Raw genomic sequence first — 14,569 nt, forward strand, 5'->3', positions numbered from 1 at the left:
ACATAACAAATGATGTATATAATTACATGTCTAAGAGAGAAGTATTTACCAAGCTGTTTTGATAAAAACATTTTGGCATACCATGATTAACCTCACATATCTATAAAATTACATAATCCATAGCTTACAAACATAATAACTACACATTGAAGTTTTGCAATCTGTTCATTCAACTTTCAAAATAAAATTCCTTAACACAAAATATGAGCATAATAACTATACAAAATAAAGTTTTGCAAAATAAAATTCCTTAACACAAAATATGAGCATAATAACTATACAAAATAAAGTTTTGCAATCTGCTCATTCAACTTTCAACATGAAATTACTTGTTGCAAAGGAGCTTCCAATAGGCAACTAATTTATGATCTCGTGGAGTAACCTCCTCCATCTTTCCATTACAGAATATTGCATAAGCATCAGCTGCATATCTGTAAAGAGTGGATACACAAAAATAAGAATAAATTTATCACATTACTTATGTTATTCATGTTCAAAAGACCCATAATTATATATATCCAAAAAATGAGATACTCACTTGCCAATGCCATGAAGCTCAGTTACATAAACCCAATCATTTCTTAGATACTCACAAGAGAATCTCTTAAGCTTCTTAGCTCGCTTCTTTTGCAAGCCTAGAGGACGTATAATCTCTTCCACCTCCTTCTCGTCTATCTTAGACATTGCCTCTGCATTTGGACACATGAGAAATAGACCTGACAATACTTTTTCAACCTGTGCAAAGAGATGTAAAAATAAATTTATTTTTAGGGTTTAATAAAACATCTATTACGAAGAGGGGATCTAATTCTTTCATCTCTTTGACTCGATTGCCCATTTTGAACATGAAAAATTACAGTTATCAGAAGGTTTATCGAATAACAAATGATGAAACAAACAAATGAGAAAACAAGCACGTCAACTAAATGTATAGTGCAATCAATTATTTATGTTAAATAGGGATCGATGAATAATTACTCTATTTGAAGCAAAAAAATCGAAGAAAGATTCTTTTGAAAAAAACAGAGGCATTGATATGTTAAGATGGCATATCCTGCCCTATGGTTTTCTTGATTCAGTATTTTTTTTTGTTTAATTATAGGTCACCCTAAGATACCAGTACATAGGATATCTGGAATATCATCATTTAACTTGACCACAATATCTTATTCTCAAATATAGTCCCACAAATTTATTTCTCTTGATCACAAACATCTACAAAATACATACAAAGACCAATACCATTATGTAATAAACACCTCACATAAATGAGGTGAACCATAAAGAAGAAAAAAAATCAACTCAGTCATAATATTTTTTTTATCAACCAAAGGCTTATGAAAAATTAATACCAAAAAAATCATAGCACTTTCAACTATCAGGTTTCTCATACATCCTTTCTTTTGGATTCCTAGTAATTTGATTTAGAATATTTTAGTTACCTAGTAGCAATCATGTAGATTTCTTAACTGCAGTATCACTAGCAGTGCATGAAAACTCATATGGGAAAAAAATCTGCATGTCAATTGAGACCATATAAAAAAGAATGAAAATCTCAAGTAAATTAAGAGGAAAATTTGAGAAAAACAAACTAATGGCAAATAGAGGATGAAAGTATCAAGGCTAAAATGAAACTAACCCATCATTCAATGTGCAATTAGATATTATGGGTTCATGCTTATGGATGGTAAGTTCTTTTGTAGTATTTAATAAAGTAATAATAATACGGATAATAGTTTTCTGATTTGGTTAATCTTCTTATTACACAGTTAATGAATATGTACATTCTCTACCTCATTGATCTTTTGCAAATAACTAAGTGGAATCATAAAAGATACCTTATGATGAACATACCAAAAAAAAACAAGGGAACAATTTAAGTAAAACGTAAATTACAAAAATAAAAAGGGAATAATTTAAATAAAAAGATGTGTAATATAAATATAAATAATTTTAACTAACTACAGAAAGGTTCAATTAAAAGAGAACAAATATATTTAAAGAACAAAAAAATAATAATGAACTTTAAATAGATATGTTATCGATTAAGAATTCAAGAATAATAACTTGTGCAGCAAAGTGAATTTAAAAGTCTTCAGTGACTAATGCAGCTTCAGTAGAAAAGTGGTAAAGATAACAAGTTTAAGTTTTATCACACACTATAATATTATTCCCCATTTTAAAATTTATAACCTCTAAAATTCACGTTCAACTTGTAAAGGAGCTTCTGAAGTGCTTTATATAATCATTGTATAACATTAACATAAATCACATTATCGACGTGATGCACAGTAAAAAAATATGTACAAAAGAACTAATGTAACAAAGATCAAAAGTACTAAGATATATAATTACTAGAAAAGATAAAATAAAAAATGGTACTATGAGACAATATTAAGGTGCAGCTCAATAAATGAGAAATTAAGAGAAGATAGATCAACATGATAGGGACAATTGATTCAAGACGACATTCAGGAAGATTAACCACAGAAGGATTGATTACCGGCAAGCAAGGAGATAAGCAAACCTGAAAGCCAATGGTGACATTCAGGAGCATGCATATCACTAAGACCCTCCATGGATCAGAGGAGTGTCGCTCCTGAAGTAGATGGTAGCAGGAAGCTGGCGGATCCCAGGTATTATTGTCTGCGACTCTGCGATAGGCCTCAGACCTTTTCTCGGCTGCGGAGAAATATGGCTTCTTCTTGACTCTCCGCTTCTTGACTCTCCGCTTCTTCTCGATGGTGAAAGGATTCGGGGGTTTATAGGTGAAGGTGGAAAAGAACTTGTCAATATCCATCATCTACACGGTCTTCTCCTGGTTTCGCTCTTTGGCGCACTAGGGCAGTAAGCAAGCGGGTCTAATATTTTGGCGCCACTGAGCAGTAGCTCCTGGGTTTCGCTCTTTGGCGCCACTGGTTTTGCTCTTTCGCGCCACTGGGGCAGTGGGGCTACAATATCTTTGGAAAAGAAAAGGACTAATATCTTTAGAGAATATTCAGAAATTTATCATCAAATCCGTATAATTTTTTGTTTTTGTTTTTTAATTTTACAAAATGTTCCTTTTTATTAAATGCAAAAAAAAAACAAAATAATTCATGGTCAAATTTTCATTAAAAAAAAAAGAGAGGGAGAAATAAGGTTTACTTGGCTAAAGACATGGCCTCGAGCTTAATTGACTCGTCCGAGTTTACTTGCACAAGCCAAACTTAAATATATAAAATAATAATAATAATAATTTTAAGTAATTTAAATATAATAAAATCAAAGGAATTCAGTGCATGAAACTCTTGTCAATTCGGATCTAGAAGAAAGAGCAGACTACATTGAATCTATTGTACGTAATTTTATTCTAAATTGAAAGAGATTATTTTCGCTATTTAAATCCATGACCGCAAGATCATATGATAGTAATTTTACTGTTACATCAAAACCCTCCCTTCAATTTAAATATAATAAAAATTAGAATATAATTTAAAAGAATATTCTTTTTTATTAAAATAATTAAAAGGGCGTCCCTTTCTCATTTATTATCAAAACAACCACTTATCAAAACAACCACTATCCATACTATAAAATATTGATTTATATACAACTAAACAAAAGAAATATGACCCACATGGCCACTAATACATCCTAATTTAAGTATAACAATGTAAATCTAAATCTACACAACTACTAACGAATAAACTCGAAAAGTAAAAATATCCGAAGTTACACATGCAGAAACATAAAGGGTACAACTATAAAATCACGGATAAGAAACATCTTGATGGGAAACATTAGGAAATCCGTTCCGATGAATTCTTGCAGAACAAAATTTTTTTCAGAAACGGATTTAAGTTGCCTTCATAGTCAATCAAACAATCTGCCGCATTTAGATCATTGGACTCTTGTGTTTGGTTTATAGGATCCATGGAAAAGAAGAACAATTTATTAAAGCGGAACATAAATTATACCTCTTCTTCGCGGGATGTCTAGAAGGAGTGGATGACTCCTTGATCTTCTGCTGTATATTCTCTCCTCTTCTCGAACGTTGTGTGGACAACGATCTTTCGAGATGATTCCACCAAGTCTCTTCTCTCCGATGGCAATCAAGAAAGCAACCAAGCCTTCTTTCCTTCTCCTTTTCTTCTCCTTCTTTCTCTTCTCAATGCCACTGGCCCTAGCAAGGAAGATCCTCCTTGTCCGTCGGCCCTAGCAAGGAACTAGAAGAGAAAAACGAAACCAAGAGAGGGGAGAAGAAACTAGAACTAAAACTGAAGAAGGAGAAAGAGGGATGAATTTGGCGGCGGCAACAAAAAAGGAGAAGAGAAGTTTTTGGTGTCGCCGGCCCTAGGGGAAGGAATAGAATTATATGATGTGTTCTTTTGCCCCCCCTAAACCCCTCTTTATATAGTTATGTCATCTAGGAAATTTAGGAAAAAGTCTAACAAATTTTTATAAGATTTTATTAGAACAAATCTAATAAAATCCAACGGATAAGATTTGTTATCTTTTCAATAAGTTTTTATTATATTAATTTTGTTCTTATCTTTAACAAAATCTTTTAATTATATCTTGCTAATATTTAAGGAGATTCCATAATTAATATTTTGTTAATTTAACAAAATTTTATAATACAATTTTGTACGAGAAGAGACGAAATTTCTTAGCGGAAATTTTTATAAAAGATTTCTTTCTTATCCGAATTTTTTTCGAAAAAATTCTAAATAAAATTTCAGAAAGTTTCTTTTTTAAATAGAATTTTCTATCCAAAATTTCTTACCGAATTCTTCCAGAATTCTTTCGGAGGTCTTCCAGAATTCTTCCGGAGGTCTTCGAGAATTATTCCGAAGGTCTCCAAAGGTCTTCGAGAATTCTTTCGAAGGTCTCCTAGAATTCTTCCAGAGGTCTCCCGAGGTCTTCAAAAATTCTTCCGAAGGTCTCCAAGAGGTCTTCAAGAATTCTTCTGAAGGTCTTCATGAATTCTTCCTGAGGTGGATTCGAGGATTTCCAGAGGCTACAATAGGGACCTAGAGGAGGAATTGGTTTTAGTCTCCCGATGGACTTAAGCTTCCCATGTTCCTCCTAAACACACAGCTTAAGTCCATCAATAATAATTCATTCCACTAGAGAGTTATTATTGCACTACCGCACCAATCCCATATTATAATATGAGCTCCTTCTTACTATAAGTACATTAATCTCCATGTGTTTAAGATATCGTATGTCCGTTAATTAAATGAGTTGCTGACAACTCGAATTTAATTAACTTCTAATCCAAGAGTAGTACCACTCAATCTTATTATCATGCAGACAAGGTCCACCTGCAGGATTTACATGATAATCTTTATGAGCTCCTCAAGGGGACATCATCAACCTATATTTAGGACACAGATTCCTTCTATAATCAACAACACACCATGTACATAATACTACTTCCTAACTCATCGGGTCTTTTGATCTATCGCTCTAAATCTCACCCTTTGATGAATCAAAGAAGTACATACTAAGTACATGTGTTTGCTATTATATTGGGATTAAGAGCATATACATCCATAATAACAGAGACTTAGTTCGATTATATAGTCAGTATAAATCGATAAGCTACTGCTCCAACCCTCTCTAGGATCTGGAAAGGTCCAATGTACCGTGGAGCTAGTTTACCTCGGAGGCCAAATCTCTTCACCCCTTTTGTGGGTGAGACTCTCAAAAACACATGATCTGCCATAGAGAACTCCAGGGATCTTCGTTGCCAATCAACATAACTCTTTCATTACTCGATGCCCTTCAACATCAACTTAACCTCTATTATCAGTAGAGCAAACCATCCTCGGACAACACAACTGATATCTCCTTGTTGCACCTTCGTCCCCCCACCTATACCAAGAAATCAATTATTGCAACCCCCCACACACACTCAAATTTAATCTGTTAGATATTGCCTAAATTTGTCCTCAAACAATCACTCAGTAACCCACCTATACATACCACTAGCAATTGAAAAATTCTACTAGATAGGGATCATTGAGTTTGCAAGAAGTGTTTCCTAAGATGAATCCAATTCTTGTCAAATACATGTATTTACTTCTTACTTTTTGTATTTAGTTGATGTGCCACCCTCTCACACCTTTCAGGACCCTTTTTAAGGAAAGGATTTGCTTAGTAATCAATCCATCAAAGGTCCAATCATCATCAGCATCAGACTAGGTTTATCACAACTTTTAGTTTTGGCTATGTGAACCTTATCTATTATCCCTCCGTTAAACTTTATACAAAACTATCACTATTCCCTCCAGTCTGTGCACCTTCAATTCTTATAAATTCCTCTGTTTACTATAAAATCTACTGGCAGACAGTTGATACACCCTTTCACTGCCCTGTTAGTGATTCTTGTATGTTGATTCTTATAGCATAGGACAGAAGATGGTCCGAACCATGACAACTACATGAAAAACCTCAAGATTTATTGCCAAGTTCACTATCATGTCCTACAAGCTAGCCAAAATTGGTTCATTCAGGATAATTCATATAGTTCACCTGAGGAAACAGGCTAAGAAAAATTAGCTATGACCTGCAAGTTTTGAGCTTTCCTTAACAATTGGCTCCAGCCATGCTATACAAGCATATATGTGTGAAGAATCAGATAGATCAAATAGGCCTGAATTACTAAAAATACAAGTCCAAATATGCATATGAAAATTTGTTTCCGCTTCCGATTACAAAGGATTATGAAGACAATCAAGAAATAACCTAAAACACACACACACACACACACACACACACACACACACACACACACACACACACACATATATATATATATATATATATATATATATATGTGTGTGTGTGTGTGTGTGTGTGTGTGTGTGTGTGTGTTGTGTGTATTATGGTGGCCATGTTGGCCTTATTATATGTGTATTCATATTACATCACCCAACTTTGCTTGAGCCTTCCATTAAGTCGTGAATTTACAAGAAAACTTAGTCCACACTTGGCACATTCTACATTTATGCTCTTACGGTTCAAGAACTTCAAAGTTTCTATTTTCAGGAAGTTGCCCGCATCACACTCGAATTGTAACCAATTCCTGGGAATACAGCAGCATCAACTTAGAATTCTATAATCTAACTCAGCCACATAAGATTCAGAAAAGTTCTCAATTCTCTGAAACCGTTCCCAGCAGCAAGGTCTTGGTGTTTTGCATATGATTTCCAATTATACAGATGACAAACATTTCTTGAGTAGGTGAGCGATGTGTTCATATTGTGCAGGTAGAAAACCACCTAGCTACTGGTTAGATGCTAAGATAAAGGGAATTTCTGTTGAAGGTTCATTTCAGCCAACCATGGCACAGGCTGATCTATAACTTCCCATGGGTTTAGAATTCAAAATTTGAGTTCGGCAATCAGTCCACTCATTGATCTACCTCAGGTTTCAATATTTCATACTTCAATTTCAGATTCAAGTTTTCAGATGTGCCATTTACATTCTGAATTCTAGATTTCCGAAATTCAAAATCAACTAAATGAAAACTTCTGAATTCTGATTTGTTGTCAACGACAAATTTAGAATATAGCTGAACTTTACTTTCAAGTTGTTGCCGATTAGAAAATTCAATAAGAATTGGCACATGACTTAACAATTATTTCTGAATTCAGCAGTAGCAGATAACACTTCTTTCGGAGAGATGATCTCTTCAGATTTAGTGAGCAACTCTCCAAGGATGTATCAAACACAAAAAATTCATTACTAACCAAGATCATTCCGTATGATTACCCACTGTTGACAACAACTACTCCTTCAAATTGGTTGCAAATGTTCATGACAAATGCTTCAATTGAGGTTGTTAAATCAATGATACTTGGGATAAGAAATCAGATTTGGTACTAAACATGAGCCTATTTTCTTGCATAGTACTTTTTCCTCATAATATCCTCAACAATCCGCAAACATCTTATAATTATTATTCTCCAAACAAACTACTTAAGTCTTGTTCACCTTGGTCATTGTCCCTTATTGGTCCTTTGTCCCCCATTGGTCCTCAAACATCAGTTTGATGTTGGAAGGCCACCCAACTTGTTATGCATAACTCCCTACGCATTGATCGACATATGACATGATCATGATCTTTAGAATCTATTTAATCCTTGTGAGAGAACTCCCCAAAACCTTTAGTCCTTTATTGACCTTTTGGAAACATCAAATAATTACACAATGTAATCTTCCCTCGTAGTTAATAAATCTGAATTAGACCAAAACACACGACCTTGAATTAAAGTCTTTTGCCAAAAGAAAATGATACAAAAGCATCTAGCAACACATATTTATGATGTAAAAATGTAAGATCATAAATCAGATATCATCCAAATTCTAATCAAACCCCACTACAAGAGTCATATCTGTTAAAATTATTACCCAGTTTATGAAAGGTACAAAATTGCTAAACTAGACATTTTACCTATTATCGTCTAGAGATGCCCTGTCGCCGCTAGTCCCAAACATGACCTTGTCGCAATAACGACTCCGATACAAAAATCTGAAACACCAAAACCGAAAGGCATTACATACCTTTTCTCTGATACCACTAAATTAGTATCAGATAAACTTCGAAAATCCGTAAACACCGAAAGACTCGAAAACCTGCTCTGATACCAAATAAATTGTCACACCCCGGGAGATGGCTGTCCGAAAATTTCGGCAGCATCTCTACTGTAACAATTATCATTTCCCTGGATACATATATACATAAGGGCCTACAAGGCCACAAATAAGCCTACACAGCCACTATCCATAAACAACACATGTCAAAAGTGTATAACAAACACTATATAAGGTTCACAACTCGCAATTATAACAAAAATACTAAAATCAAACATGTATAAGTAGACACATACTATATATAACCAGTACCGACACAAAATACCGAAAACATAGTGAAAACTAAATGGTCGAGATCATCTCGACAGGGGACTAGCAAGGCGGCTCTCCAGACAAACGTCAACCTAAAAAGAAATAAGCCAGTGGAATGAGTTCAAAGAACCCAGCGGATATCTAACAGACATGTATAGTAAACTATCCCTAGCAGTAATACTCATACTAGTACAGTCTCCTGAAAGGATAATAAAAAATGCAAAACTGGAAGAATGGAAGGGTTGTACATACCAGAATCTCCTACCAAAATGCATCAGGCCACCTGTATATGCATGTCAAACATATGCAACAACCAAAATGCAGCAAGCATAAGTGCAATCCATGCAGTATACACATGATGCAATGACATGGTCACCCCTGACGCCAGTCAGCCACCGTCACCACGATGGTGAGGTCGAGTGGGTAAGGCTGTGACAACTATGCACTTTGCCATCACTGCTCCTGAGTGACCGAGTGGACAGGATGCTGTCGGAGTACACCTATCCTCCTACCCCAAGTCATATGGGGGAGCAATGCTCTCATCTCCTCATCTCATAATGCGAAGGAGGGATCCCTGTCATGCTACCACGCTGCGGAACCACTATCCCTGAGCGGCCGAGCGGAACCTTGACAGAGCAACTGCACACACCCTCCTGATGTACCACTAACCCATGAGTGGCAGTGTGTGCAGACCATGTAACTGACGACGGACTCAACTACAAAGGAGCCGACGATCGCCAGCATGCAATCATGCAAGGATGGTGCATGACGCTAATGCATACAAGGTATATCTAGTGGATAGATAATGCCCAATAAAGAACGGTATATCACTACTCTGATGAATCTATATATACATGCAAGTATCAATATGCTAAGGAACTAAACAGGTATCAGGTAAAAAATGATATGCAACATATATAAGCAAGTAGTGATAAACCAGGGCATATATAAAAGCATAAAAGGGATTACGACCAGCTATAGTAAAACTATACATATCCAAACAACTTATCTAAAAAGATAAGACAAGATGCAGCTTCGAAAGTGGTCCGTGTCTGAAAAGAACCTCCATCCAAAAGTTCGGTAATAAGTCAATGTCTTCTTGAAGATGCTTCTCAATAAATATGAATTTCACGTCTTTTTCACTCTGATCGTGAGTAAAATCAACTCGAAGTTCACCAACAGATCACTCAGAGTTTGTAGCAAACTATCTCCATAACGGCGAAGCAGATACCATCAAGTGATCGGAGTAAATTATCAGCATATTTCTTCATGCATTCTTCAACAGATGGTAATACACCCTCCCTGGAATAATCTTCTTGTTCATAGATACTGACCAATGGGCTTCTCATGCTATTCTCATGGAGATCTATTCATGAGGGCCTTGCAGAGGGCCAACGTCTAGAGCATCTTGAAGATAGCTATTATCCAAACCAAAGCTAAACAGTAGGCTGACCATCTCAAATGGGGGACCTATATTGCTTCAACCGACAATCTAGGCGGCCAAATTACTCCATGATGGCAATGTACATCCAAACAAAGACAATCCAACAGAAAACCATGAAACAGGGACTAATCAAATTTCAGGAAAATGGCGAACAGGACTCAAGGAAAATGAAACCATAACTTTCCCTTTTCCCCGAGCAAACAATCGGATTAAACCTTTGTCCCTTTGCTCGCTGCAAAGGAGGCGGCGGCTCGCATGAGATGGCAGCGGCTAGGGCACAGAGGAGAGGGGAAAGTTGTCGCTGCAAGGGGAAAACCTCGCGCCGGTCGGAGCAATCGCGTGGGAGGAGAAGAATCACGATCGGCTTCCTTGGCTACTGGTGACGAAGCGCAAGAGGGGTCGTGACAGTGGGAAGAAGAGGGTGGGGCGTGGCAAGGGAAGAAGAAGAAGGAGGAGGAGGAGCGGCAGCGTCGGTTTCTAACGAGGAGTAAAATCGCAATCGGGTGGAGAAGAAAAAGAAAAGTCGCGGCTTTTCATATTCCTAGCGGAAGACAGATTCAAGATTGGAGACGAAAAAGTTCTCACTTTCTCATCGTTGTAAGATCTTCAAGTTCTGTAAAGCTCTCAAATTCTTCCTCTAAACTTCTCTTTACATCTGTAAGAGGAAGATATCAAGTATTAGAGTTTCTCCACCTTCAAAGTTGTTTTGAGAAGGAAAAAAACTCATGCAGAAAAGGTTTTGGTGGTGTGTGTGGATCCTTGGATTAGTTACCTCGAGGAGGTGGATACCAAATAAATCAAGGGGTTAGCATTGCTCTTATTGGTTTTAATCTTATTTTTGTTCTTGTCTTGTGCTTCCGCTAACATCTTGTAGGCAAGATCGAAAAGTAGCTATTCACCCTCCCTCTAGCAAACACAGCGGTCCCAATAATTGTTACAATTTAGTAGGATTGGATTGATGTGCTATGAATTATGATGCTGCCATGTGTTTTTACTTGAATCTAAAGGTATATTTTACTTGAGGACAAGCAAAAGTTTAAGTCTGGGAGTGTGATGTGTGAAGGGTATTCATATATTTTTACTGCTTTTATTGGACATCTTTATGCATTTTCATGTCGATACTCTATGTTTATCGCATTCTTTATTCATGCACTAGGCATATTTTCTCTATTTCCTAATTCGGAGGTCTGCTCTTATACTTTTGCATTTACAGAATGAAAATCGGTGCAAAACAAGGTGCAATGAAGGAAGAACAACATAAGCCAAGAAGGTGTTGTGCCTATCAGGCACGGTCGTGCCTTCCACCCAGCGTCGTTCCTTCTCCAGGTCGTCCCACCAGGCACGATCGTGCCTTCCACCCAGCGCCATTCCTTCTCCAGGTCGTCCCCCCAGGCACGATCGTGCCCCAGAAATAGAAGACCACTAGCCTCAGGCCGTACCTATCAGGCACGACCGTGCCCCAGAAATAGAAGACCACTAGCCTCAGGCCATGCCTATCAGGCACGACCGTGCCCCAGAAACAAAGACCCTGCTTGGTGTGGTCGTGCCTACCATGCACGATCGTACCTCGTTTCCAGAGCAGCAGCCTTCCATGGTTGTGTCTACTAGGTACGGTCGTGCCAGTGGGGAGTCAGCACTGAGTTTTTCGGCTGTTCCGAAAGACACGCCCATGTCCTTCCACCAAACACGGCTGTGTCAACAGAAACTTCCCCCGATCTTTTCGGCCGCGCCGTGAGACACGGCCATGCCTCTCCGATCTTTTCGGCCGTATAATCAGGCACGACCATGTCTCCCCTAAAAGCCTATTTAAATAACTTTTTGGAACCTTTTTGAGGGGGCCGTCAGAGGATGACAAGGAGCCGACGCAACCACGTTTCAAGGGGGAATTCACCGTCACATCCATCTTCCTAAGGCTACTCCGTCATTTCCATTCACCGCCGACGAGGAGATCACAATTCGAGGAAGGCTGCACATATTGATAAGTCTTTTTTCGTTTTCTTTCTTAGATTTGGGAACAATAATGAATTCTTTTTCTTCCTTCTTGAGTTGTACCCCCTCCGTCATGGAGTAGATCTTTTTGATTCTAGGATGTAGGAAAAATTGAGATATAACGGTTGATTGTACTCGATGGATTTGTATTTGCTATCTTCTAAGACATGCTTATGCTTTGTTATATGGAATTGTGTCTTGTGCATATTTGATGATATTTTGAAGACTTGATTTCATATGGAAGGGAGTGAATTATGATTTATAGAAAATCTTAGGATCGTATGACCGGGGTGCCTTATGACAAGAGGTGAACCTTTTTAACTGGACTTTCCGAGGAGATTCTTAGGTTGTGACAAATTCTCATGAGGGATAACTAACAGTTATTATTTACTAGGAAGAGGTCCTTAATTGGGTACTCGGTGACAGAGGGTAAAATACTAGTAGTATTGCCGGAATGCCCGGTGGCAGCGAGAGAGCTATAGAACCGGGCTATCTAGGTGTCATATCGAACTAGTAATCATAAGATTAGAAATTCATGATTTATTTTCTATGAAGCCTGAAAAGGTCTAATTGGATAACTTGGTTAGGATCCCTACATTGATATAAACATTGAGAAATAGCAAAATATCCATGATACTATTAGCCATAACTCTCAAGAACTCTGAAATCCTAGGATCGTTTCCCATACCTGCCATTTAGTTGATTCCTTTAGTTCGAGGATTAGGTCCTTCAATTCTCCTTCTTTCTTGGCCCAGCACCAAAACCATTTTATTCGCAACTCTTTTTGTGCTAGTCTAGTGATAAATTCCACAGTACCTGTGGATTCGATAACTTTTTATCACTTGACGATAATCGTACTCTTGCGGGAGCCTATCAGCCACTTGGCATTCCAGGCGGTGGTGCTCCTTGAGTATTGGCCTTACATAGCAGTGGAGTCCCCTGACCTCCACCTCGCACTGCTGCAATGACCAGATCAGGTTGTCATTCACATCCATGAAGCTCATCTGCGGTAGAATATCCCTCTCATAAGCGCACAACTGTTCGGCCAAGGAGGGATTGCTTTCCTTCGGAGCTTCCTCGTGTCCAGGTCCTTCAGAGGTCTGGCCCGGGGCAGCATTAGACCTCGGCGTGTCGGTTAGTAGCAACACTTGGTCTAGGGGAGGCGTTGGGGTCTCGTTAGCAGCCGAGGTGCTCACCACTTCTTTGCCTTTGTCCTTCGGTGAGACATCACTGCTGGCCTCCCTGGCAGGACGGATCAACTTCCTTCACCTCAGCCTCTCCGCCTCGGCCTCGGAGGGGGGGGGATCTCAACATTTCTTGAGCAACCACCTCAGTGGATTTGATTCGATTGCCTTGGTCCTACATGATTAGAACCTCCAGTTCCCGGGGTGTTTCTTTGATGACCCAGCCTCTAAAGAAGGCTTCCGAGTCTCCTTGCGGGGCGGCTCCTTGGTGTTTACTGCAGGCAGGTGCGGGGTCGATTGCTTTTTTGCCGCGGGAGCTGCAACGATGGGTGCGACAGATTTTGCGGGCTCAGATGCCCTCTCCGTCGCCTCTTTAAGGGTAAAGAGGTTTCCCGTTGAGATTAGCTCCCACTTAAGTTTCTTGCTCATAGAAGTGTTATACATGATTTTTTTTTCTACAGAAAATAAAAAAGTTAGTCAATCGAAAGCAAGAAAAGGAACAGGGTAGATCTTACTTAAGGGATCGTCTAGCTGCATGACGACAAGGCTCAACCCTGCTTGGTATAATAGTGTTTTGTTCTCTGCAAACAGGGTGACATTGAACTTCAACCTAGACAGTGTGGTGGTAGTCTCAGAGTATGTGGGTTTCGCTCAGTAGTCGCCTAAGAGGCAGGAGATTGGAAGGTCATCTAACCAAGAGTTGGGCCAAGTATATGGCCAAGGAGGCTTCACGTAGAAAAACTGACTTTTCCAACCTTTATGGGAGGAGGGGCAATCGCCTAGAAAGGTGCTCCTCAATCTAGTCACTAAGTAAAACACCCCTAACTCAGTTTGACGAAGGTAGAAAAGATAATGGAAGGTGGTCGGATCAAGAGGGATCTGATAAAGTTTGAACAAGATGACTGTGCTACACATTAGGCGAAAGGAGTTCGAGGCCAGTTGAGATAAAGAGACTTAGAAATAATGGGCCAAATCCTAGAGGAATGGATGGAGGAGAAACATTAACCCACTGGATAGCTGACCTTCAAAATAGGTGATGTATCTGGCGGTCGGG

General features: G+C 38.4%; 1 protein-coding gene across 1 annotated transcript; it reads right to left on the reverse strand.

Moving 5' to 3' along the window:
* Positions 1 to 249: 249 nt before the first annotated feature.
* LOC141812194 (methyl-CpG-binding domain protein 4-like protein) lies at positions 250 to 2,803 on the reverse strand. Its single transcript, XM_074700229.1, has 3 exons — positions 2,528 to 2,803; positions 539 to 735; positions 250 to 431 (listed from the first exon to the last, which is right to left on the reverse strand). Exons 1-3 carry the CDS (start codon positions 2,801 to 2,803, stop codon positions 326 to 328), a joined length of 579 nt encoding a protein of 192 aa, XP_074556330.1. The 3' UTR covers positions 250 to 325.
* Between the last annotated feature and the right edge of the window lie 11,766 nt (positions 2,804 to 14,569).

The sequence above is a fragment of the Curcuma longa genome, chromosome 1, assembly GCF_044706935.1.
Source record: "Curcuma longa cultivar G26 ecotype Majalengka, Jawa Barat chromosome 1, ITB_CL_G26_1.1, whole genome shotgun sequence".
Taxonomy (NCBI): domain Eukaryota; kingdom Viridiplantae; phylum Streptophyta; class Magnoliopsida; order Zingiberales; family Zingiberaceae; genus Curcuma; species Curcuma longa.